This window comes from Eschscholzia californica, unplaced genomic scaffold (assembly GCF_041429995.1).
Source record: "Eschscholzia californica isolate CP2 unplaced genomic scaffold, dmEscCali1.0.p SCAF_2, whole genome shotgun sequence".
NCBI classification, from domain to species: domain Eukaryota; kingdom Viridiplantae; phylum Streptophyta; class Magnoliopsida; order Ranunculales; family Papaveraceae; genus Eschscholzia; species Eschscholzia californica.
In genome coordinates, this window is record NW_028238309.1 from 1,626,393 (window position 1) to 1,649,929 (window position 23,537).

Genomic DNA, 23,537 nt, shown 5'->3' on the forward strand with positions numbered 1-23,537 from the left:
GAGCGACGAAATTCATTGGTGAAAAATTAAATTTTTTTATTTCATTTTCTTCTTCAACCCAGCCCATCATTTCAGACAATTTTCCCCCTGCTATCATTTTTGCCAATCAGCAATGTAAAACAAGAAAATTCTGGAGAGAATTTCGAACCAACGATTGAACTTTCTTCTTGATTTAAGACACAACAATCCCAATTGTTAATTAGGGATTCTCTCCGAAATATGTCTAGAATTTTCCTTAGTAGATCATTTTCACTGACAATGTTAATTAGGATATTCTCCTCCATGCTATATACACTATTTTACTCAATAAAATTTAATCTAACATTAAGTTAAAAAGTTAACCAAATTTTAATAAATAATTAAAAAAATATTATATTTCAGTCAGAGCATCTCATACTGTAATTCGAGGTAGAACTAGTTGGCCCATTCGAAAGCACAAAGTTGACAATACCGATTCTAACTTATATATAATCGTGGAACTGGAGCATTTTCTTACAAAATTACTTGGACAAAATACAACAATTTTTGAAGTTAAATTAGTAATCATTTAAAAAAAATAATTATAAAATAGATAGCATTTGAGTCAAATTAGTAATCTTTGTTTAAAATGTTTTTTTTGAGGTTATCAATATAATATTTTGCTACATACCACCAATAAAACAATTTTTTTTTTTTAATAATTTAACGAAAAAAAACGTCGGGTCTAGTGAATAATTTTGTAGAGTTAAACATAGTTGTGTTTAGCAATTTAATAAAAAAATAATTTTGTCTAGCAAATAGTTTTGTGGAGCAATTATGCAGCTTTAGCATTTGTCTTACTAATTATACCAATTATGATCTTTAAAATAGGAAAATGATTGTAATTAAGAGATGAAAGGGATTTAAGGTCGACTTTCACACTAAAAAAAAACTATTGATTGAAAAGTGGGAATGAAATTGCCTTGAGAAACTTTCACACTCAAAACAACAGTTTATTTCCAGATTTACTGTTTCAGTTACGGTTAAAAATTTCTCAAGGACGGAAATGTGGAGACTGGCGTCAAACTGAACGACACGTGGATTATTCTGACATATGGACCCCACTAACAAATTATTAAGTTAGATTGCCAGCTCAGTAGGTCCCACTACTCTCGTAAGTTCCCCGCACGTGACATAAACTTTCTACCACTGCCTTTGAATCAATCATCCACCGTTGATTCCAACAATACTTAACGGTCTAGATGAATTCATGCCAACTCGGATATTTAATCCGTCCTTTTTGAGTTCCGGTCCCACTTTGTGGTTGAAAGTGATATTCTTGACACGTCGGATTTCGATCTAAAGGTGATCGGACTGTTGATTACCGACTAGTTAATATCAGCCGTTGATTTATTTTATTTGTGGTGGGACCAGTAACAATCACGATAAAAAGGTAAACGGAATTAATGAATAATTAATTTGACAAGCTGGAGTCATGTGAACGCGGAAATTACTATTAGACCATGACCAATTTGGTTCACCTAAAGTAAAAGTAGGTGTACAGTACTCATATATTTTATTTGGTAGGTAATACAATTGGAGATTAACTTTACCGACTAAAGATAGAGAAGTCCATTACTCTGTGGTGCAGTTGGTTAGACACTCTCTTAAACTCACGAGGTTCTATAATAGAATCTTGTTTGAAGTAGTTTATCATCAAGATTTATCTCATGAAATTTAGACAATAAATAAAGTAAAGGTACATATTGTTCGTCTAAAACTATGATATATTGCATATTATATTCACGATGTATCGAAGCCATTTAAAAGTAATGATTCTTGAAGTCCAATTTTTTTTAAAAAAAGACAAAGGCAAGGGAAGAGGTCAAAAAATCGAGAACTTATCATGAACATCCGAGCCATCTGGGGCCTATAGACACCCAAAATTTGGAGACTAGTTTAGTATGACCGTTCCAATGAAATACACAGATCAGGTTCGGGTTCGAAGTGGTACATGACATTCCGCTCTGTTAGCATTTATCCGACAAAACTTGATTGCTACTCGAAGAATTATACTCAAAGTAAAAAAGTGAGATAAAAGTTTTCAATTTATTTAGAACTAAGTCGAAAGGAAAAAAACATAAAATTGAACTAATTTTGGGTTAAAGGTTGGTAAATTTAGTTCTTAATTACTAAAAAGACAGTAATCAAATGTGGTTAAAGTCTTAGAGTCTCACAGTGAAAAAAACAAAAATAACTTCTCTTATGTCTGAAGCGGGTAACAAAAATGATTGGTTGTCTTGTGTGTTATTGGGTTTGGGAGCGTTCAATTTGGGTGAGACCAGAGCACATCTTGGTGAGTTTTTGAGTCTCATACAAAATCTGAACTGTTTGAAACTCAGAAAAATTGAAAGAATACACGAGCATGTAAGAATTCTGGACACTAATTTTTGATAAATTACTCGTTGATTTTGCCTGATAACCTTAACAACAAACAAATTCCGGAACCATATCGCCCCGACATAGTGAGAGAGTAAACCTGTCGTCACATCATTCGGCTCGACGGCTCGACCCACTTCCACCCCAATAGTGACACGGTTAAAGAAGGGAGTATTCTACACCTACATTTAGAAAAAGTGAAATAATTTAGTAGGTGAGGCTTGGGAAGGAAGAAATCAGACGTGGACACTGACACGTTGTTAGTAGTTAAACCTCTAGATTGAGGTGCATCGACGGTGACATTTCTGCCATGTTGGCATCTAAGGAAATAGCCGTAGATATACAATTAATCCGACGGATGATAATTAAAGACGAATATAGAAAGACATCTTAGCCATCTGACGAAAGCTTTGGAGTTGTTATTCGCGAAGAGTAAAAAGCCAAAAGCAAATCTCAAATGAGACGAGTGAGCAGAAAAAGAGAGAAGAAAAGGAAGCCAGAGACTAGAGAGAGAGAGAGGAATTTTAGTGAGAGAAAGAGTAGTGAGAGAGAGAAACTTGAGATTTTAGCCTTTCTGAGGAATTTTCATAGAAGAAGAAGAAGATTTTGATCGATTCATCATCAATTGTAGAGATCTGGTGATGGTAGTTGAGTGAAGATCAAAGAAGAAGAAGATGGATAGAAATAGAGGAGAAGTAAGAAGAATGGCGGCTACGAATGGATTAACAAGGAGGAGACAAAGAACAAACAGTTTAAGAGATTCATCACCTGGTTCGAATTTCATCTTCTTCTTATTCATATTCAAGATCTTGTTCTATCTTATCTCTCTGATTTTGTTTACCTGATCTGTTTTCACAGAGAAAGAAGGAACAGTAGAGTTGCAGCAGGAAACAACAAGGTTAAGAGATAGATCAATCAAGAAAGATAGAGATAGAGATCATTTGTTGAATCGGAACAAGAGAAGGAGAAGTGATAATAGATTGATGCATGGAAGTCATAGAGATGATGGAGAAGATAGTACTGAAGAAAGCGTTGACGATGATGAAGATGACTATGAAGATGATGCTTCTGCTTCTGTTGCAGCTGCAGCTAGTGCTGTTCGGATGCTTCCACCGAATCAGGCTTCATCATCGTCATCTACTTTCTCTAATCTTCATCACAATCATCATCATCATCATCGGAAAGGATATATTCCTCCAAAACCGAATAGAATTGGTTCAGTTAGTAAAGTCACAGAGGAGGTGATCGGAGCTATAGTTCCGAGAAAAGCTCGCTCAGGTACAAAAAAAATTCAGATTCTGATTTTTGGGATTTTTGATGGTTTTTTGGTGTAGTATTTAATTTGGCTTTTAATGTTTTTGCAGCCAAAAGGTCACATGAATATTCATCTTCCGGTGGTGGTGGTGTTGGTGGCGGCGGTGGTGGTGGTGGTGGAGGGGAGTCGATTCATCGTCAAGCATCTACTTCACCGGCTAGATCGATTTTAGCAGCGCCGTCACCTCCACCACCGGTTTCTCCATCTTCATCAAATGCTTCTGGCCGGAAGAAAATGGTATCTTCATCAAGTTCTTTGTCCTCTTTTTCTCTCTTTTCTGTATTAAATGTTTTATCCTGGCCGATTTGTGATTCATTTATTGCTGCAGAAATTGATTGGGTCTAAGAATCGTCCTCAGAAGATACCTAAGTCGTCTACTACAGCTCCGGAAGAGATCGAGATCGAAGTTGCAGAGGTTCTGTTCGGGTTGAGAAGGCAACCCCATAGCCATCGGAAACCTGAAATAGCTTCTCAGAAACAAGATACTAATGGATCGAGTAATGATTCAAAGTCAAGAGTTTCTTCTCCGATCTCACACTCACCGGCATCAGCACCTCAACCTGTATTAATTTCCATGAATTCTAGCTCATCTACTGCAATTTTATCTTCTGTTGGTGGGTATTTTGAGCTAAACAAATCTAAAGCTTATCCTCAATTTCTTTGGTACTAATCATGTCAAATTTTGATTTTGTTTTTTTGCTTGATTTAGGTGTAAAGAAGAAAAGACCTAGACCAGTGAAAGGAGAGGAGGAAAATCCATCTACTTTTCCTGTTAGGTATCCGTCTGTTCTGGCTGAATCCAAAATTGAAAGTGAACGTCTTGAAAACATCCAACTTCCATCAATTGAGTTGAAAAAGAATTTGTCAGCTCAGGATCGAGGTGTTTCTATTGATATGGGTAGTTTTCAAGTGGGGGTTCCGAGTGTTGAATCGAAAAAGCCAGAGAATAGTATAAAATTGGATTCAAAAGTCTTGGTGGATGAAGATTCTAAAGCTGGAGATGGAATTCAGATCAAAGATGAAGCCTCTTTACCTAAACAAGAGTCCCCATCATGTCTGAAAATGGACGGTGTACCTGAAGATTTGACCCCTAAAGCAACGTAAATCTCCTAATCATGATCTTTAATCACTTCTATCTTCTTCTTTTTTGGGTAGGAATTGTTGCTGAGTTTTTATTTTGATTTTTGTGTTTTTAGTTTTTCAATATCTTCAAAGGTTGAGATGAAGGAAGAAAAGTTCAAGATCGATCTGATGGTGAGTATGAATCTTTCAGTTTTCAGGTTAGATTTTTTTTGTAATTATTTTTCCCTTTTGCTATTGGTGGATTACTAAAAGAGAATAATATCTTTCAATTAGGCTCCTCCAGAGAAATCTTCTCCTGAAAGAGATGGTCTTGGGCTTGAATCTGTTACTCAACCAGTTGCCACTGATGTTGATATGGTGATTACCCGATCTTCACTATTACTTAGTCAACTCCCTTGGGTTGCTTTAAAAATTGGTAATTATCTTTTTATTGATACTGTGCAGAAGTTGAAATCGGGGGAAAGAGCTGAAGAAAATTGTAAGAGAAATGGGGAGGTTTTTTTGGTAGAGAAGAAAACAGAAATGGTGGAAGAAAGTATTAGTAAATCTATGGTCTCTAACCATCAGGACAAGAATGGCAGTGTCAATGGTGTCAGTAGTGGCAAACAAAACCAAGAAGTGCTAAAGCATCAGCCACAAATTAAATCTGCTAGTAAGTGAATTTAATCTTTTTCCTCGTCTTCGTTCTTTATCGTTCATCATCTCCAGTCTTCCCCGTTCGTAGAAACTTATTTCATGAAGATTAAAGAGAGAGAGAGGTGACAAATTGATCTTCTTAACTGAAGAAAAAAGAAAAACGATCTGTCCACTACCTTTTCATTCTAAATAGTCTTATTTCATTCCGAATCTCATATATTTTTCTTTCCTTTTCCCCAGCCCAACCCACATCTATGCCGCTGCCATTGCCGATGACTCTACCCGGGTGGTCTGGGGGTGCTCCTCCTGCGGGGTACGACCATTATGCATTGTCGCTTTTTTCGTCTCTTTCGTTTGGGACTTTAGTGCAATTATTTTTCTTCATATTCCTAAGAGATTATTTCGTTTTTCTCTTCAGATATACCTTTGGGCAAATTCCACCAATTCAGGGAGCTCTGTCCCTTGAAGGCAATGCTGGATCCTCCAGTGCTATTCAGGTATTGTAATTTTGTTTCAATTTTAGCTATATCAGTGACTTGTCTTGAATCTCTCTTCTGAACGCAATATTATCTACAGGCATCACAGTCACTTCTATCTCAACCACAGCCGAGATCAAAGAGGTGTGCGACACATTATCAAATAGCTCGGAACATCTACTATCACCAACAATTTACAAGGATGGGCCCTTTCTGGCCTGCTGGAGCAGGTTCTGCATCTGTATATGGCCCCAAGACTTGCAATCTAAATGTTATCCCACCAACAGAAACAACAATTTTGGGCAATCCACTTATGGGAAGCTTCCCTACGAGGAGTATGAACCCTGTGCTAGACAAAGGGCTAATTGTTGCATCTGTATCAAGTCAGACTGGGAATGATAAAAGCCCCGCAATAACCAATTTCTTGGAATCTACACATGGTAAGCAGATTGCACTTCAGCAAGCAACACAACCAGCACCAGCTGGTAATTTACTGGTAAGTGAATCTCTTATGAAGAGAAGTCCATTCAGTTTAGTCAGGGTGAGGCTGAAAAGTAATACATTTTCTTTTCCTGTGTTTAGCAAGCTCCTGCTTTTATCTTCCCTCTGGGTCAGCAACAGGGAGCATCTGCTGCTGGAACCCCTTCTGGGGCGACAAAAGCTGCTGCCACAACCGGAAGTGCTGCTTCATCAAGTATAGTTAGCTTAGCCCCTGGATCCGTAGGAAAGGAGTCCTCAATGGCTCCAGGTGCTCCTCCAACTATGAGTTTTAACTACCAAAATTTGCCGCCAAACGAAGCACAACAGTACTTGGCAATGCTCCAAAGCAGCGGGTTCCCATTCCCTATGCCATCACATGTTGGTGCTCCAACTACATATAGAGGAAGTCCTGCTCAAGCTGTACCGTTCTTCAATGGTGCTTTTTATCCACAGATGCTCCATCCATCCCAGCTACAGCAACAGCAGCAGCAGCAGCACCACCACCACCAACCCAATTCTCAGTCACAGCAGACCCAACAGATTCATCAAATGACAAGCTCACCTAGTGCTTCCTCTTCTTCACAAAAGCATCAGCAGCAAAGGTTACAGAGTGTTGGAAGCAGTGGTCGAGCTGGAAGCCCACAAAATTTCCCAGCTTCAAAGAATCGGCAACAGCAGCAGCCACAACAGCAGCAAAATCAGCTAGTTCAATTGTTCCGACAATCTCGTCAAGTCGATGCTCCGATTCCTGTTGAAGATGGTTCGTCTGTTGCTGATAATCGAGTTTCTCACGCTCAGAAGGCATTTTATGGTCAAAATTTTCCATTCCCGACGCATCTTCAAAACTTATCCTTTAGTGGGGCGGCTCCAGCATTATCCAGCGGTAATGGGAACCAAAGTGAAAAACAACAGAATCAACCACCACAATCATCACAGCATCAGGTCGTGAAGGATGGATCGGATGCTAACCCACCTCAAACATTTACCATGTCGTTTCCCTCCTTCAATGGAGCCACTGCTACTTCTCCTGGTTTTGATTTCTCCTCAATGCCCCAGATATTCCAGAATCTTCCTGAAGCCACTAAGCGTGGATATCAGATTATGGCTGCTACTGCTGCTCATTCAGCACAACTCAAAAGCCACCATAGTTCCGAAGAAGGGAAGGGTGCAAGTGATTCAACAAATGCAGATGATGAAAAGAAAGCAATCACAGGGAAGAGCCCAAATGTTGGGCAGTCCATTGTCTTTTCGAGACCAGATTCGACTGATACACAGGCATCATCCCCAAGTCTAAGCAACAACCTAAACCTTATGAATAGCAACCGGACTTCTCAGGGCAAGGCTTCGACAACGACTACTGCCTCGAGCAATAACAATATTTCCAGTCAACAGCAACGTCTACAGCAGCTTCAGCATCATATGCAACAACACAATCAGATGCAACATCTCGCAGCTCGAACAAAACCGCAGAGCAATAATGCCCCTGCCACTGTTTACTCCGATCGTCTCTCAGCATCATCTTCAGTTCCTGCGAAGTTCCCTAATGCGGTCCCGGTCTTCCCTCAAGGCCTTATCCAGGGCAACAGTCCTACCCAATCTCCCCAGTGGAAGAATTCTTCAAGGACGGCCCCGTCTTCATCCCCTTTGGCGTCCTCCACCACCCCCTCTGCCACCACCACCTCCTCGTCCAATAAAAACCTTCTTCAACAACAAAATAGAAGTCAACAAGGACATACACAGATATCTTTTGGTGCCAAACCAGCAACAACACCATTAACACAGCAGCTTACAACTAACCACCAGTCCCCATCTTCTCCCATGGTTGTTGGTTCAACCTCAAACTCAGTTTCCAAAAGCTCAGGTATGTCCTCAAGTCCGAGGAATACTCCAGCCGGGAGCAAAGTTGGTGCTGCAACTCCTTCAATGTCGTCCCAAAACAGTAGTAAGAATAGTCCAGCAGGACCCATCAGGACATCTTCTCCAGTAGGTGGAAGAAGTGTCCCGTCAATACTAGGTAGTAATCCTCATTCCGCCATTGTAGCAGGCTCAGGAACTAAGCAGCAACAACAACAACATCATCAGCTTCAGAAGCAGGTCTGGCAGCAGTCCCAGCTTTTCTTCTCTAATGGATACATGCAAGTTCATAATTCCCAGTCTAGTTCTGCTACTACAACTCCTACTTCTAATAGTACTGGATATTATCATCAAAGAGGGCAACCTGAACAACAACAACAGCAGCATCAACAACAACAACAACAACAACAGCACCAACAGCAAAAGCAAAAACAGCAGCAACATCCGAGTTCCTCAGCTGCTTCGACAGGAAGTCTAGCTCCATGTTCTTCGACGAATAACAATTCGGATGCCACAAAAACAGCTACTGTTAATACACGCCACCATTCTCAGCCAGTTGCCTCTACTACCTTCCCTTATGTTCAGGGCATGACAAACGTGCAAGCAAAAACAGCTACAACAGAACAGAAACAACCTACTGGTGAATAGGAGATCAAATATCACTCAGGGGTACACTACTATTTATGGATTGGATACTAGAGATTTTTGTGACAACATGAAACTTCGAGAACCGACGAAGAAAGATCAACCATGAAAAACAAAAGAACGTCGGAGAAAGTACTGCACGATTTGGCGCTCTTACGATGTAGAATTTCTTCTCCTCCAAAGGTGATGCAGGTGTGCCACCATTCTGAGTCGAATATTCTATGAAGGTAATTTATCGGGTTGGGGGGAATACTAGCTAGTAGATGTTTTATGATGTATATTTTTTCATATAGAACATAGGTCAGTCAGTCTCATGGATGATGATGATGATGACCTTTGAATAGAGAGAGAGAGAGGTAGAAAACTAATTTGACATTGGTTGTTTTTTTTTTGGCCCCCCTTTGAAATGGTTTAACAGGTTGGGAGTCCTCAATTATAAGAAATGAAATGGCTTAGATAAAGGTTACTCATTGATCCATTTTAGAGTTTTGTTTACATAATTACTCCACTTGATAGCTAATACGATATCATTCTGACTACATACTTGGTAGGTGTTGGCACGGATCTTTGTAAGCTTCCAAATATGAAAAACGGAAGTTATTGTCTAACATAACAAAAAAAAAAAAAAAAAAAAAAGGGAAAACTAGACATTATTGTGGGTCACACCTGCCCCATACCCCAACATCCACTTCTTTTCATTATTCTCAAGTGGGTCACTCTTTATTGGTGTCTCACCAATTGACCCTCATCCATTACCTAACTTTACAATTTCGGCAATAGTATACAACACACGCAAACATGATTTTGAACAAGATTGCGCAAGAAAGGATAAGTTATGGATCTAAATGGTAAAAAGTGCGGGTGATTTTACTTGCCATCATTCTAACCTAGAAATTGAGAAATTGTTTTACCTACATTTTCGACATTTTTTATTGGTTTTCGATTGAACTGAAATCATATATTGCTCGGTCCATTAAATAAATTTTAATTTTTTCTTTTATTTTTGTGTCGGACTTTTGTGAAGGAAGAAATTTGCTTTAGTATATTTATATTTTTGAATATGAGGACTTTTTATCGAAGTATATATATATTTTTTTATATGATTAACTTAGTATCTATAGTTGCACTATATCCCAAACACCTCCATTATAAAATTTCCATCTCAACAAATTATTTTTATATAAAATTAATATTTAAATTTATAATTGAGTATCGTTCAGGTGATCCAACAACTACCCACTTGTTCATTTTCATTTTAATGTATATCACAAAAACATAACGTCACTATGATCACCCAACTTATGCATAACATTTTAGAAAAATATATTCAGTTCGATATAATCTTTAATTAATCGAGGTTCCTTGAGCACTCGCTATTATTATAATCATGCTTAGCTAGTCAACAGTCATTAACTCAAATATTAGCTTACTATAGTTTATCATAATACAAAATTAATATCCATATAATAAAAAGAACGTATAATTTTAAAATCTTTAGACGATTATATAAGACTTTACATGAAATAATATATATTTTTCTGTCGCAATTCAAGCCAATCTAACTATCTAAGGTCATTTGACTAATTTAGATAATATTAACATCAAATAAATTAGGGTTTTGAATATAACCTTCACCAGACCAATAAGACCCTTTGAGAATTGAAATCATATAACCCGAATGGAATTGTCTTCCCCTTTTAGATTAACATAATTATTTACTTTAATATACAATTAGTTAGCTTGAGAACATTTTATATAGGTAAGTAACTCAAATTTAATATACACTTTCAAATACTTTATAATAAAAATCGTAATATGAGCCGTCAATGTATGACTAAGGGTGTAAAAAATGGGTTAGAAAGCACCCAAATGTTGTAAAAAGAAATAGAAAAAATACTAGAATTTGTGACGTACATGAATACCCAATAGTTAATTACTTTTTAAATTCTTAATTAAGCCTAATAATGGAAGTAGTCTTATTCTAATATGAACACTAATTGGCACTTCCCAAATATCCTCTTGGTCCACGTGGCATGTTAGTGCTAGAAACCAAGACAAATTATTAATTAGTTTTGTAATTAAACTTAGGATCTTGGGATAATGAGGCCGTAAATGAACTAGTAGTAGTGGGCCTAAATCTCCCACCTCTATTAATTTAATTATTTAATTAAACAATTTTAAAATTATTTTGATTTCTAAGTAAACTAATATTAATATATTGTATATATCTAACACCAATTAAAAATTTATAAGTATACTTTGAGATGGTAGGTTTATTATTACAGGATATATACATATAATTAATGATGTTGCGTTACAGCTTAAGGATGAGGTTACAATGTATTTTAATATAAATGCGCATTATTATTAAAATTCTTATCTTATTTATTTTAACCATCAAGAGTGATAAGGTTAAATTTCTTGAAGAACTATTCTTTTTCGAAATTTTTCTTTATAATAATATCTCAATTTTGTTGTGGTTTTCTTTTATGTAGTTTAGATCTCGAATAAAACTAAGAATTTGATATGAAATCGTTCAAAGATTCTTTTAATTTGTAAAAAATTAAGTTTGTAATGAGGATTGATATAAAATAAATGAAATAAATTAATATTAAATAATAGGATTAGGAGGCCTAAACTTAATTAATTATTATAAAACTAATAACAATAATGATAACCAATACTTACTTTAATATGCTTTGTCCTTAAAAAAAATGTAAAATATTATCACAATCTGTAGAAATCAATAACTTAGAAAACTTTGAATGGGATATAATATGCTAATAAAGAGTGTTATTATTTTATTAGAATTAATTTCTTAAGTATTAATTGTGCCACGTAGATAGCTGATATGGCGTACAGTGACGCGCTACTTTGCTGAGTCATGGGTAAAGGTGCTATCTGGATAAAAGGTCTACAGTGGGATCTACTTCCCCTCTTTCACCACACTGATGTGGGCAAACTGCCAAACAGGATAATATGGGAAGTTTTAAGTTCGTCTCCTGTAAATGTTATAGGGGGCTTCCGGTCATTTGCCCTTATATGTCACTCAAAATAGTTAAATGCGACCCTTATTAAAATATGTAATTCTAAATCTTTTTTCGCCTCAAATTCGCACTCACAAAATCATCTCGAGCACACTGATATCAAAAGATTCGAAAACTATTGAAAACAATTCAAATTGGTGGATCCAGATTAACATTTCTTATAAAATTTGGCTCTAGTCTATCAAATTCAAGTCTAATTTTAGTTCTAAAATATTAGTATTGAATTTAGTATATGTGAAATCGAACTTTATAACAAAATTCATTCCGAGTCCAACTCAAATTATTGGAGTAGAACTCATTGGACCCTGAGTTAAATATTACACAAATATTCAACCAGAGACTATTGATTTGGGAGCGCCTATAACCGAATACAGTCAAACTAAACTTACCAGGTCAAAAGAGTGCAGGAGCGCCGACACCACTTTTGGAAGGGCCTTTAAAACTTCCCATACAATATTTGACCTAAAATCAATGCCTAGCATGGGGGATCAATGATATGGTATTTATTGCCCGAATAAGTTGCCAAAACCGAGTGGTGATCAAGATGGAAGCCTCTGATTGAAGCTTTGAGACCAAAGTTTCACCACCAACTACAATTCAATCTTTTTCAAAAGCCTCAAATAACAATTCAAATTGAGTTGTTGTCACGATGTTTGATGTGCAATAGAACAAAGAATTGACCAGTTTCTTCAAAGTGTTGGTCCGCTTAAGCCATGGACAGCAAGAGATGAAGAGATTCGTCGATAATAACTGACTTTACTTTAGTGAAAGCAGTAATCATAGAGTGCTTATAGTGGAGGGAGGGATATAGAGCTATTAGTTTGCATATATATAGCCATATCATGGGTGCCACCTGTGAAACACTTCCCTAGGGTTTTTCTTAAGATGAATGAATTTTGGGCTTAAAGATCTCAAAAAATAAGTAAAAATATTCAAAGAATTCATTGAATAAATATAAGTAAATGACACATTTTATTTATTAACATAGTAACAATAAGATGATAAAATTGGTTCCAGGCACACGCTGAACCATTCAAAAAAAAAAAACTTCATCATGGGGTGGGAGGAGGAGGAGGTTCATTGAGGTCGAACATCAGAGGTTTGCCACGATCTTCATCTCTATATTTTTCTTCGATTAAAACCACTGTTTTAGTAACGGGAACTGCAACACAACTGTTTCGATGTTGCGTTTTATGACCTCCTAGAGCTTGACCTGTCAGGAATATCTTATCGCAAATATTACAGGAGACATCGATCTTCTGCAACTCAACTTGGTTTAGAATTTTCATTGCATCCATACAATTCTTCTGACTTAATTCAGGGTTTACGCATTTAAATTCATTAGACTCCATACGCGTTTTCTCGTGATGCATAACATAAGTTTCAACAACTTTCTTCAAGTACATCTCGTAATCTTCGGGTTTTATGGAACTTTTGTCTAGTTTACCCACTCGACAATCATTGTTTTCCTCGTTCGACAAAAAATCATCAACCCCGAAGCCCAACTTTGCCATATGATTATGTAACCAAGTATTGGAATAACAATTCTTGTTTTCGTTTCCAATTTTTGCCTTGTCAGGATGAAGTTGTGAACTTTTCGAAACAAGAATATCACCACCCTCACTAAGTATTAATAAAGCTTCCGCCACTTCTTTCTCATCTATGGTGGGTTTAATCCAACCTCTCCTATTCCTAATATCCCATCTCACATTATGTGAAAGATCATTATGTTGAAGTTGTTGATTAGTTTGGGACTTTTCTTGAATATGGGTGTTTGTTTCTTGATTAGTTTTGCAAACTAGAGAGAATTTGAAATTTTCTGAATTTTCCATGACCACAAGAAAACAGAGTGAGAAAACAGAGTGATGAAGAAAACAGAGTGATGAAGAAAGGATTAAATAATGAAAAAAGAAAACAGAGTCCCAACAAGAAACGGAAATCAAAATCGAATACAATTTTTACTTCTTTTTTTTTTTTTTAGAAATTTCTAAGTAGTAATATTTCTCCAGTTTCTAATTTCCTCTTTTTTAGGGTTTTAAATTCCTAGTTTGACCATACTTCTGATTCACTGGAAAAACCCTAAAATCCAAAATTGCAGAAACCCTTAATGATGATTCAACCTAATCAATCATCTTCGTCTTCAAAAGTTCAAGATAAGATGATTGAATTTTCAGTACCCAAGAAACCTCGATCAGGTAACTTAACAATTACTATAAAGATCTCAAATTTCTTCAAGAAAATTTGATTTCATGATCTGGGTTTCTTTTAATTTCGAAATCTAACAAGTAAATTTTATTTGATTTGATAATCGGAGTTTCTTGATTTTTGTTTTCAAATTTCCCCCAAATCTTATAATTTTATTGATAATGTTCAATTTTTGTGGGAGTAGAACGAAAAAGGAAAAGAACTGAAAATGGCGGGAATTCTCTTCAGAAGTGTGTCTCCCAATCCGACCTAGAACCAGACAACCATAAAAAAAATACCTCACCAAATTCAAATCTTCTTCTTCATAAGGAAGAAATTTTCAAGAATGATTTAATGGTGTGTGGGTATTCTCCTACTTACTTCTAGTACATTTTTTTTTTCGTATATTAGTGTTCGATTAGATGAATAAGAATATGTCTTTTTGACAGGCAAATCCTGTGAAATCGTCCGGTGAAGGAGACAGTGATAGCTCCGTCGACCTTCTATTAGATTCTCAACCGATTGTTCATAATGTGGATAATGTGAGTGGCTTCCTTGTTCTATACTCGTAGCTAACGATTTAATGATGGGTAGTTTATTTACATATATATCATCTTGATTCATGCTCTGGCAGATAATGGAGATTGTGCCGAGAGATGGAGAAACGTCGGAACGAATGGGTAAACATAGTAGTGCTAAGGAGGTTGTCTTGGAGGAGAAGACGAATATGGAGGAACATTCATCTCCGAATCAAACTGGCAACAAGGAGGAAATCCTTGATTTACAACTAAGTTTAGGCAAGCTTGATGAACTATTCTTGTAATGAATTTTCGATTATTCAGGAGCTCAATCTCCTTATTATATGTGTTTCTTTTTCAGCCCTACCGACGCCTTCACCTTCGCTGTCAACAACAACTCTATCTGGCTGTTCGAAAAGTCCTCGCTCGCTGGGGTGAGAATCAATTCACTTTCCCATTTCTTATTTGATCATAAACAACCATATTTCGGGTGTAATTAAGCATTCACCTTTCGATATTTTTTTTGTAGATACCGCCACCCCGTTCGTCAAGTACCATCATTTCAAAGTGTCGTCTCCTTGGATGAGAATGGTTCATCTTCTACTGATCTTGAGGTGTGTTTAGTTTCGTCTTCCATTTGAGGAGTTCCCATTTCTTCGTTGAATCATTTAGATATCGATCTCATTGTGGTATTTGAATTTTGCAGTCTGCACATTTTGTTTTTGCTCAACCATGGGTAAAGAGATGCACTACACATTTGTATATTGCTGAGAACATCTCTAATCACCAGCAATTATTGAAGACGAAATCTCACTTTAATATGCCGAGATCAGAATCTGTAGCTGTTGGCAATCCATTTCAAGGAAATCTTGGTGAGAGGAATTTGAACTCGGTGCAAGAAAAAGAAACGATTGCCGCATCTCTATCAAGTCAAACTCAGAAAGAAAACAATTCCGGAGCTCCAGCTGCACCACAACCATCAGCAGTAGCGACCAATATACTGGTATGTATATTCTTCGAAATGGAATCTGTTCTCGCTGGACCTCGTCTCAGTAGTGATAGTGGTTTCTTTGAAATTAGATCTAAAATCTGACTCGAGATCTGAATCAAGTAGAGTCCGATTTTGAAATGTGTTTTTTGTTATCTAATTATGTGAGACTCATTGTCTAAAGGACTCCATCGAGCTGATATTGGGTCCGGTTGAGTCTGACATAAAATAAGCCTAAAACTCTAAATTACCAACCCACTATCTAAAATAAAATAAATTGACTATTGAACCCTTAATCAAAACAAGTCAGACTCAGATGACTCAAATCCTATGTGAGTCAGACCTGGATCACTGCACCTCTTAGTTGTGTTGAAGTATCTTTGCTCTGGTTTCAGCATGGCACCTCATTTGGCTCCCCTCTAGTTCCAAAGCAGCTTGGAGCTGCTCCTCAAGCCGGGTCTACAAAATCTGCTTCGACCACTGGAAGTGGTGCCTCCACTTCAGCTCCAGGTGTTCTAGTAAAACCTTCTGCTTCAAGGTTGGCAATATTACCGAACGGTGGATACCATTTCCCTATTCCGCCACATAATGGAGCCCACCCACCAGCTTATAGAGGAGGTAAGCATGCTCAGTCAATGGGCGCTGTTGTCTATCCGCAGAAGCAACCACCAAATTCTCAACCATTAGCAGCCCAAATGGGTCACAGTAACATAAACACATCTAGTGGCTCGTCGTCATTATACAAGCAACAAAAAGGTGGTGGTAATGGTAGTAGTGGATCTAGAAACTCACAAGGTTTTCCGGTTGCTGGAAACCAATCACAAAGGCAGCAATCTCAGATGGCCCAAATTGAGCACAAGCATTGGCAGGGTAGATCTCGAAAAAGGGCTAAAAATGCTCCTGGTAGCAAAGTATCTTATGTTCAAAATGTTATATCTGCAGAGGATTTCCAGTCGGCGATGCTGCTCCCTCAGAACTTTTCGTCAGTGCCTGGTGCTGCAGCAGCAGCTGGTGCTTCAGTCCTTGGTGCTGCTAGTATCGGCTCTAGTGGATCACGGCAACAACAGCAGCAGCAGCAATCACAATTGCCGCCAAGCTCGAAGGGTGGAGGAATTAATGAGGGCATTCCATCAAATTCATTTACCATGACTTCTTCAAGGATTAACTTGTCCTCCTCGACGCTCCAGGTTTTACAGACCCATCCTGAATCAACAACTAGACACCAAGGTCGGAGAAAAAAAACTTGCAACAACACAAGTGTTGGGGAATCTCCTGATCCACAGTTATCAGCAAATTTCATCAGCAAAGCTATGAATGATTATGATTTCAGACTAAATCAGACATTGTATGGATGATCATAGGAGAATTAATTTGATTTGTTTTGTTTTGTTTTGTTTTGTGTATATGGTCATGTAAATATGTGTTGTTTTTTTTTTAGCTCATACAAATAATGCAGATAGTTTTACCAATAGACATCTTCTGTCCATATCACTTTCATCTTTCAGAACTTGAGAGAGAGAGAGAGAGATTAGAGATTTTCATGTAGAAAATAATTTGTTCTTGAATAATCAAATTCAGATTTGAGTTTTTTTTTTGCTTTATAATAAGTGATTATCTTTTTGTCTAAGAAGTGGAGGATGGTCCCTCAATGGAAGTGTGCAAGGAAATTACTTTTTCTTTGCTATGCCTTAATTTAAAATACGGAAATTTGGTCAAAATTCATATCATACCTTAGTCATTTATCTTCTACCTTTTTATCAATTTATTTCATTTTTATTGACTATTTTTTCGCAAATCTTTTGTTCTTTAAGAGATTCTTCTCTTCTTTAGGTGATCTTTAACTTCAGATTTCTATTGTAGGATTTTAGTTTGGGTTTTGAAAGAAAATCTAGAGAGAGGAAGAGGGAACAGTCGGTTTTGAAAAACAGTTTTAGAAAAGTGTGTTTAAGGCATTTAAGGGAGGGAAACAACTTTGAGCAGAAAACAAGTATATTATGTTTTATTTTTGGCTAGCCCCCTTACTATTACTATTATTGCACATTTGACCCTAAGCTAACTGTTTTAGGTTTACATCTGATAAGTAATTGAATGTACCCCTGAACTGTTTAATTGCAGATAAGCACCTAACTTAACTGTTTTAGTACTACTCCATTAGAGTTAAATAATTCAATTTATTTCCTAAACTAATTGTTTTATTGCAGATAAGTACCTAACTTAATTGTTTTAGGATTGTTTTTCATTTCCCCAAATTTGTATAATTTCCACACAAACTGAAATATTTTTACTTTTGGACTGACCGAAATTTCCTTCGATATCGACATTTCGTTCCTTGATCAAAAGTCCAAAAACAAATTATAAACACACATTTAGTCCAAATGAAGATCCCAATGCACCAAATCTTATCTCTAGACAAAAACTCTTTTCTCTTCTTCCAATTTTACCCCTCTATCTATACAAAGTCATTTATGTATTCAACATTTATAATAGTTCGCAACCCAATTTTTCAAATGCTTAGAACATAAAGTGAATGCGGATTACACACTAAATTATGTACTGTACAAATTACCAGATGCAATATACAAACATTGAACTAGAAATGCATCACATGTAAGATTAATACAAATTCATTTCTGTACTCAACATTTCTAACAGTTTTTAACCAAATTTTTCATATGCTTAGAACCTGAAGACATTGAATAGTGCACATTACACACTTAAAAATGCATTATACGAACTACCAGATACAATATACAAATATTGAATTAGAAATGGATTACACATTTGAAAATGTATTGTACAACTACCAGATGCAATATACAAAACTACGAGATGCAATATATAAACTACCATATGCATTATACGAACTACCAGATGTAAACAATCTTTTGACTAAGGTATTTTGGATAAAAGACTTAAACCTATTGATCTTTATGGGTGGACCTTAGACCAAATTTTTTCTAACTTTTGGACTTCCAACCCATGACCCCTTTCTTTTTCACACTAGGAACCCACAAGAGTGAGTGTCTCATTTTGTTTAAAGGAGACTGTATAACTTTCACCCAGTGAGCACGGACAGTTCTATAATTTTAGTTTGTACACAGGTTTCTTGAGCTTACAAACTAAATAGTGTTAGAATTGAGACAATCTTTCTTTTGATGTTCAACCCTTTTGGAGAAGAAACATTCCTGAATGCCATGATATTTTATTGGCTTAGTTGTTTCCTAGTACTTCTCTTAGTATGAGAAACTAAATGGGCACTTTCAAGTTTCGCACGTTTTATTCTCTCTTCCTTTTGAACACACATGATCAGAAGTTCATTGATTGAGCAATTTTTCTTATGTGTTTTGTAGGAGATTTTGAAACTCCGATATTCCTTTAGAAGAGAATTAAGTACCAAATATACCAAGAATGATTCTAGAACCTCAACAAATATTGCGCAAAAGTTCTCAGATTCCATGATGTGCTCACGCACGCCTAAGTATGGTAAAAATTCACCGTGGAAACTCTTCATTACGGTGTTGGATTGTGTTTTATTTGAGCGAACAAATTGTTCCTCAACTACTTTAAGAAAGTCTTTTAAGTGCGTACAATCAGGTATGGAACTCCGAAATCCGAATACTCTTGTTCACGCGGGACTTAATGAACATCAAATTTAGGCGATTAGATCGCTAACACCGCTCATAGTCCAACCTTTCATGAGGCGTAATTTATTTCTTGGGACCATGTTGTATATCTGCATGAAACGCCAAATTCAAGTTCATACACCTTGATGTAAAGACTTATTTTTTGAATCAGAGAACTTATGAATGGATTCAGAGCTATGAAACATATACCTTTAGTCTAAATCAACCAACGTAAATTTAGTAGTAAATTCTAATTTTTCCTGTGGGTAGAAGCAACACCCTTATAAGAATTTATTGTACGATGTTATTAATAAGACCAGTAACAAAAAAAAATTAAATCCGTAAATTTTTTATAGTTGTGGGCATAGAAAATTCACATTTAAACTATTCTATTCGAATACAAGATCATTGAGCAATTTGATTTTAAGTTTTTTTTAGGTTTTGTTCGATCATAATTTTAATTTCGATTTGTAATTCTTGACTGTATACGTTTTATAATTAATAGAAAGAATAATAGATATTAATTAAGAGGTCTTTTTCAAATTGGTTACATACACTAATTTTAACGTAAAATCTATATAATTAAACAGAAGGGAAAAATAATGATTGGGACAAACATCCTTATTCAAATATGTATATTGTCCGAAGACCCTTCATAAACACCAAACTTATTAGGGGTGAGCAAAAATTGAACCAATTGGCCGAACCAAACCAAGTCGAACCGCACCGCTATATTTTTGGGTGGAACTGATCACCGTTTGACTCGGTTCGGCCGAAAAACCGAACAACTTAAAATAGGTCCGGTTTGGCCTCGACTTGAGTTTCTAGAACCCGGACAAACCGAACTGACCGAACCCTAAGGAAATATGAAATAATAATTTTGTAAAGTTAGAAAGTCTTAAACGAAAAAGAAAAAAAATTAGAAAACCCCTAATCATAAGTCTTCCATACTACTATCCGTCCTCCATCCTAGTTGTTGTTGTCGGCTTCATCAACCACCTATTCAACTTGATTGAAAGGTTTTGAAGGCAAGTCTTCACTAATTTACTATTTACCACAATCTATTCTTAGTTAGTAACTTAAAATTATGGATTTTGTATTCCCACTTTTACTTTTTTTTTGTAATGGTGGAAACTTACGATGGATTCTTTTTTTTAATTTTCAATATATCTAATGGGGAAAAGTACGATGGATTAGTTTACAACTTTCTCTAAATTGTGCTCGGTTAAACCGATCAATCAAACTCAACCAAGCCGAATCAAACTGAATCGAACTATGTCGGTTGGCCGAATGATCGGCTCGAGTTCAACCGACGATTTAGTCAAACCGCCACTTATTGGTTCGACTTCGGCTCGAGTCAAAATCGAAAAAAATCGACCGTTGCTCACTCCTAAAACTTACAATGCGATAAGTCCCTCCGCCAAATTGATTTTTGGTGTTTGGCTTTGAGATTTGGTCCATGAAAATTTCTCCTTTACAGATAAGTCCCTCCTTCGAATTGTAATGGACCGTTGTTGATTGAGGGAATGGGCTAACAGTCCAAAATGGGCTATTAAATGTGAGCCCAATCCTAGGAAGGCTGAAAATGGAATGCAGGTCCACATAGTCAGACATGGGTTAAAAAAGACGGAAACCCCCTTGGGAAGGTAAAGTATTTACTGCTCATGCCATTGAAATAGGGGCGGGAAATCGAGAAAAAATCTGAAAATTTTGGCAATTTCTGACGTGAGTGAAAGCTGGGAAATGACTGTTGAACAAGATGTCCCATCTGCAATTAATTTCTCTACCACACCTTCTTACAAGCCAGGTTAATTTTTTTATCTTCTCAAGAACAGTTCTCTCTCCCAAATTGAATTTATTCAACAAAACCAACTGCCATTAAGAAGAAGGCAAAAAATCATCTGATTTCACCTACAAAACACCGGATTTCACATTAAAATCACCGGAAGCATCGTTATCCATTAAAGCAGGCAGTTCGACAAAGAAGAAAAGTAAGAAATCACCAGATTGAAGGATTTTTGTTAATCAAAAGGTAGGTTTACTCTCTCTCTCTCTCTCTCCGTATATATATATATATATATATATATATCCTCAACATAACCTAAATTACCATAACTTTCTGTTTTTGAAAACCCTAAAAATGGTAAAATAACTTTTGTGATTGAAAAACCCTAATATTCCTGGTATTTTTCCCTTTAAAAAACCCTAAATTGTTGAGGTATGTAATTAAGTATTTTTCAGCCTAAATTCCTGTAAAATAACTTTTGTTATTGGAAAACCCTAAGGTATATTTACTCTCTCTATCCTAAACATAACCTAAATCACCAAAACTTTCTGTTTTTGAAAATCTCTAAAATGGTAAAATAACTTTTGTTATTGAAAAATCCTAATGTTCTTGGTATTTTTTCCTTTAAAAAATCCTAAATTGTTGAGGTATGTAACTTAATATTTTTCAGTCTAAATTCCTGGTAAAATAACTTTTGTTATTGAAAACCCCTAAGGTATGTTTACTCTCTCTCTCTCTCTCTCTATTCTCAAGAACCCTAAGGCCAAGAAAGAAGAAGGTATGCAATTTAATATTATTTCTTTCGAAGTAAATGTTTTTAGAATGATACATAATCTTTTGTCCAGTAAATTGCTTGATTCCTAGTAAAAAATCGAGTGTAAGAACCCCAAAGGGGTTTGTACTGATTTTGTACAGTAAATTGTTTTGTTCCTGGTAAATAATTTTGTTGACTGTAAAATGTTTTGTTCCTGGTAAATATAAATTTTTCCTGAATTTTTTTTTTGTTCCTGGTAAAGATGACCATGCACTTAAAGTGTTTGTTGTAATGTGTGACACAACTAAATTTTTAGTTGGTAAATTTTTTACAGGTCGAACCTGCTGAGAGCAGTGAAGTAAAAGAGCATGCAAAGGAGAAGAGAAAAGCTCCAGCAGAAAGAGAAAGAGGAGAAAGATGAGGGAGAGGAAAAGGAGGATGATCAGACTAATAAGGATGAGGAAAAAGACAGTGAGTCTGAAGAAAAGAAATTGTTGTTGGCCCACAAGCATCAGACGAGGTAAAATTGAAAAAAACAACAACAACGTCATTAGGTACTGGACATTTTGGTATTGGAAACTTTCTTGTATCCAGGAAATTGTTCTGTTTCCAAGAAATTGTTCTGTTTACTAGCCATTTTTGTACTGAAAATTTTCTTCTTTTCTGGAAATTGTTCTCTGTACTGGCCATTAGGTTAATGTACTAGACATATGTGTATAGGAAACATCTTTGTGTACAGGGAATAAAGTTGTGTACATGGAATATACTAAACACCATTAAAGCTACAGTTTTACTCTATCGTATCCGATCGGAATGAATCCTTCTTGTTTTTTTTTTATGAAAGATGAATCCTTCTTGTTGTTGGTCCACAAGCATCAGACGAGGTACAATTGAAAAAAACAACGGCAACGTTATTAGGTACTGGACATTTTGGTATTGGAAACTTTCTTGTTTCTAGGAAATTATTCGGTTTCCTGGAAATTGTTCTGTTTACTAGCCAATTTTGTACTATAAATTTTCTTGTTTCCCGAAAATTGTTCTGTGTACTGGACATTAGGTTAATGTACTAGACATTTGTGTACAAGAAACTTCTTTGTGTACAGGGAATAAAGTTGTGTACATGGAAGATACTAAACACCATTAAAGCTACAGTTTTATTCTATCGAATCCGATCGGAATGAATCCTTTTTGTTTTTCATTTTTTACTGATGAAAGATGAATCCTTCTTGTTGTTGGTCCACAAGCATCAGACGAGGTAAAATTGAAAAAAAAACAACGACAACATCATTAGGTACTGGACATTTTGGTATTGGAAACTTTCTTGTTTCCAGGAAATTGTTCTGTTTACTAGCCATTTTTGTACTGGAAATTTTCTTGTTTCATGGAAATTGTTCTGTGTACTGTCCATTAGGACAATGTACTAGACATTTGTATACATGGAATAAAGTTGTGTACATGGAATATACTAAACACCATTAAAGCTACAGTTTTACTCTATCGATTCCGATCGGAATGAATCCTTCTTGTTTTTTTTTTTTCTAATGAAAGATGAATCCTTCTTGTTGCTAGTCCACAAGCATCAGACGAGGTAAAATTGAAAAAAACAACGACTACGTCATTATGTACTAGACATTTTTGTATTGGAAATTTTCTTGTTTCTAGGAAATTGTTCTGTGTACTGTCCATTAGGACAATGTACTAGACATTTGTATACAGGGAATAAAGTTGTGTACATGGAATATACTAAACAC

The 23,537-nt window shown here is 36.1% G+C and overlaps 2 protein-coding genes and 1 long non-coding RNA gene across 5 annotated transcripts; all 3 read left to right on the forward strand.

The window, feature by feature from the left end:
• The first annotated feature begins 2,804 nt into the window (after positions 1–2,804).
• Positions 2,805–9,352, forward strand: LOC147555104 (protein TIME FOR COFFEE-like). The gene is made up of 12 exons (XM_086660968.1): positions 2,805–3,168; positions 3,256–3,675; positions 3,762–3,949; positions 4,041–4,326; positions 4,422–4,812; positions 4,909–4,966; positions 5,069–5,152; positions 5,240–5,447; positions 5,672–5,744; positions 5,850–5,928; positions 6,008–6,403; positions 6,490–9,352. Exons 1-12 carry the CDS (start codon positions 3,072–3,074, stop codon positions 8,887–8,889), a joined length of 4,680 nt encoding a protein of 1,559 aa, XP_086517094.1. The 5' UTR covers positions 2,805–3,071; the 3' UTR covers positions 8,890–9,352.
• A 2,376-nt stretch (positions 9,353–11,728) lies between these two features.
• LOC147555105 (uncharacterized) lies at positions 11,729–17,216 on the forward strand. 3 transcript variants are annotated; one of them, XM_086660971.1, is made up of 9 exons: positions 11,729–11,805; positions 14,032–14,128; positions 14,323–14,474; positions 14,567–14,659; positions 14,752–14,914; positions 14,997–15,069; positions 15,165–15,249; positions 15,342–15,638; positions 16,019–17,216. In XM_086660971.1, the coding sequence occupies exons 2-9, from the start codon at positions 14,041–14,043 to the stop codon at positions 16,976–16,978; spliced, it is 1,911 nt and encodes a 636-aa protein (XP_086517097.1). In that variant the 5' UTR covers positions 11,729–11,805; positions 14,032–14,040; the 3' UTR covers positions 16,979–17,216. The 3 variants fall into 3 exon arrangements, with proteins under 3 accessions (XP_086517097.1, XP_086517096.1, XP_086517095.1); XM_086660970.1 differs by lacking the exon at positions 11,729–11,805 and adding an exon at positions 13,298–13,598; XM_086660969.1 differs by lacking the exon at positions 11,729–11,805 and having other exon boundaries at positions 13,592–14,128.
• A 3,852-nt stretch (positions 17,217–21,068) lies between these two features.
• LOC147555106 (uncharacterized) lies at positions 21,069–22,456 on the forward strand. The gene is made up of 2 exons (XR_015235316.1): positions 21,069–21,278; positions 22,121–22,456. It is a non-coding gene; the product is annotated as an uncharacterized LOC147555106 (long non-coding RNA).
• Positions 22,457–23,537: the final 1,081 nt, after the last annotated feature.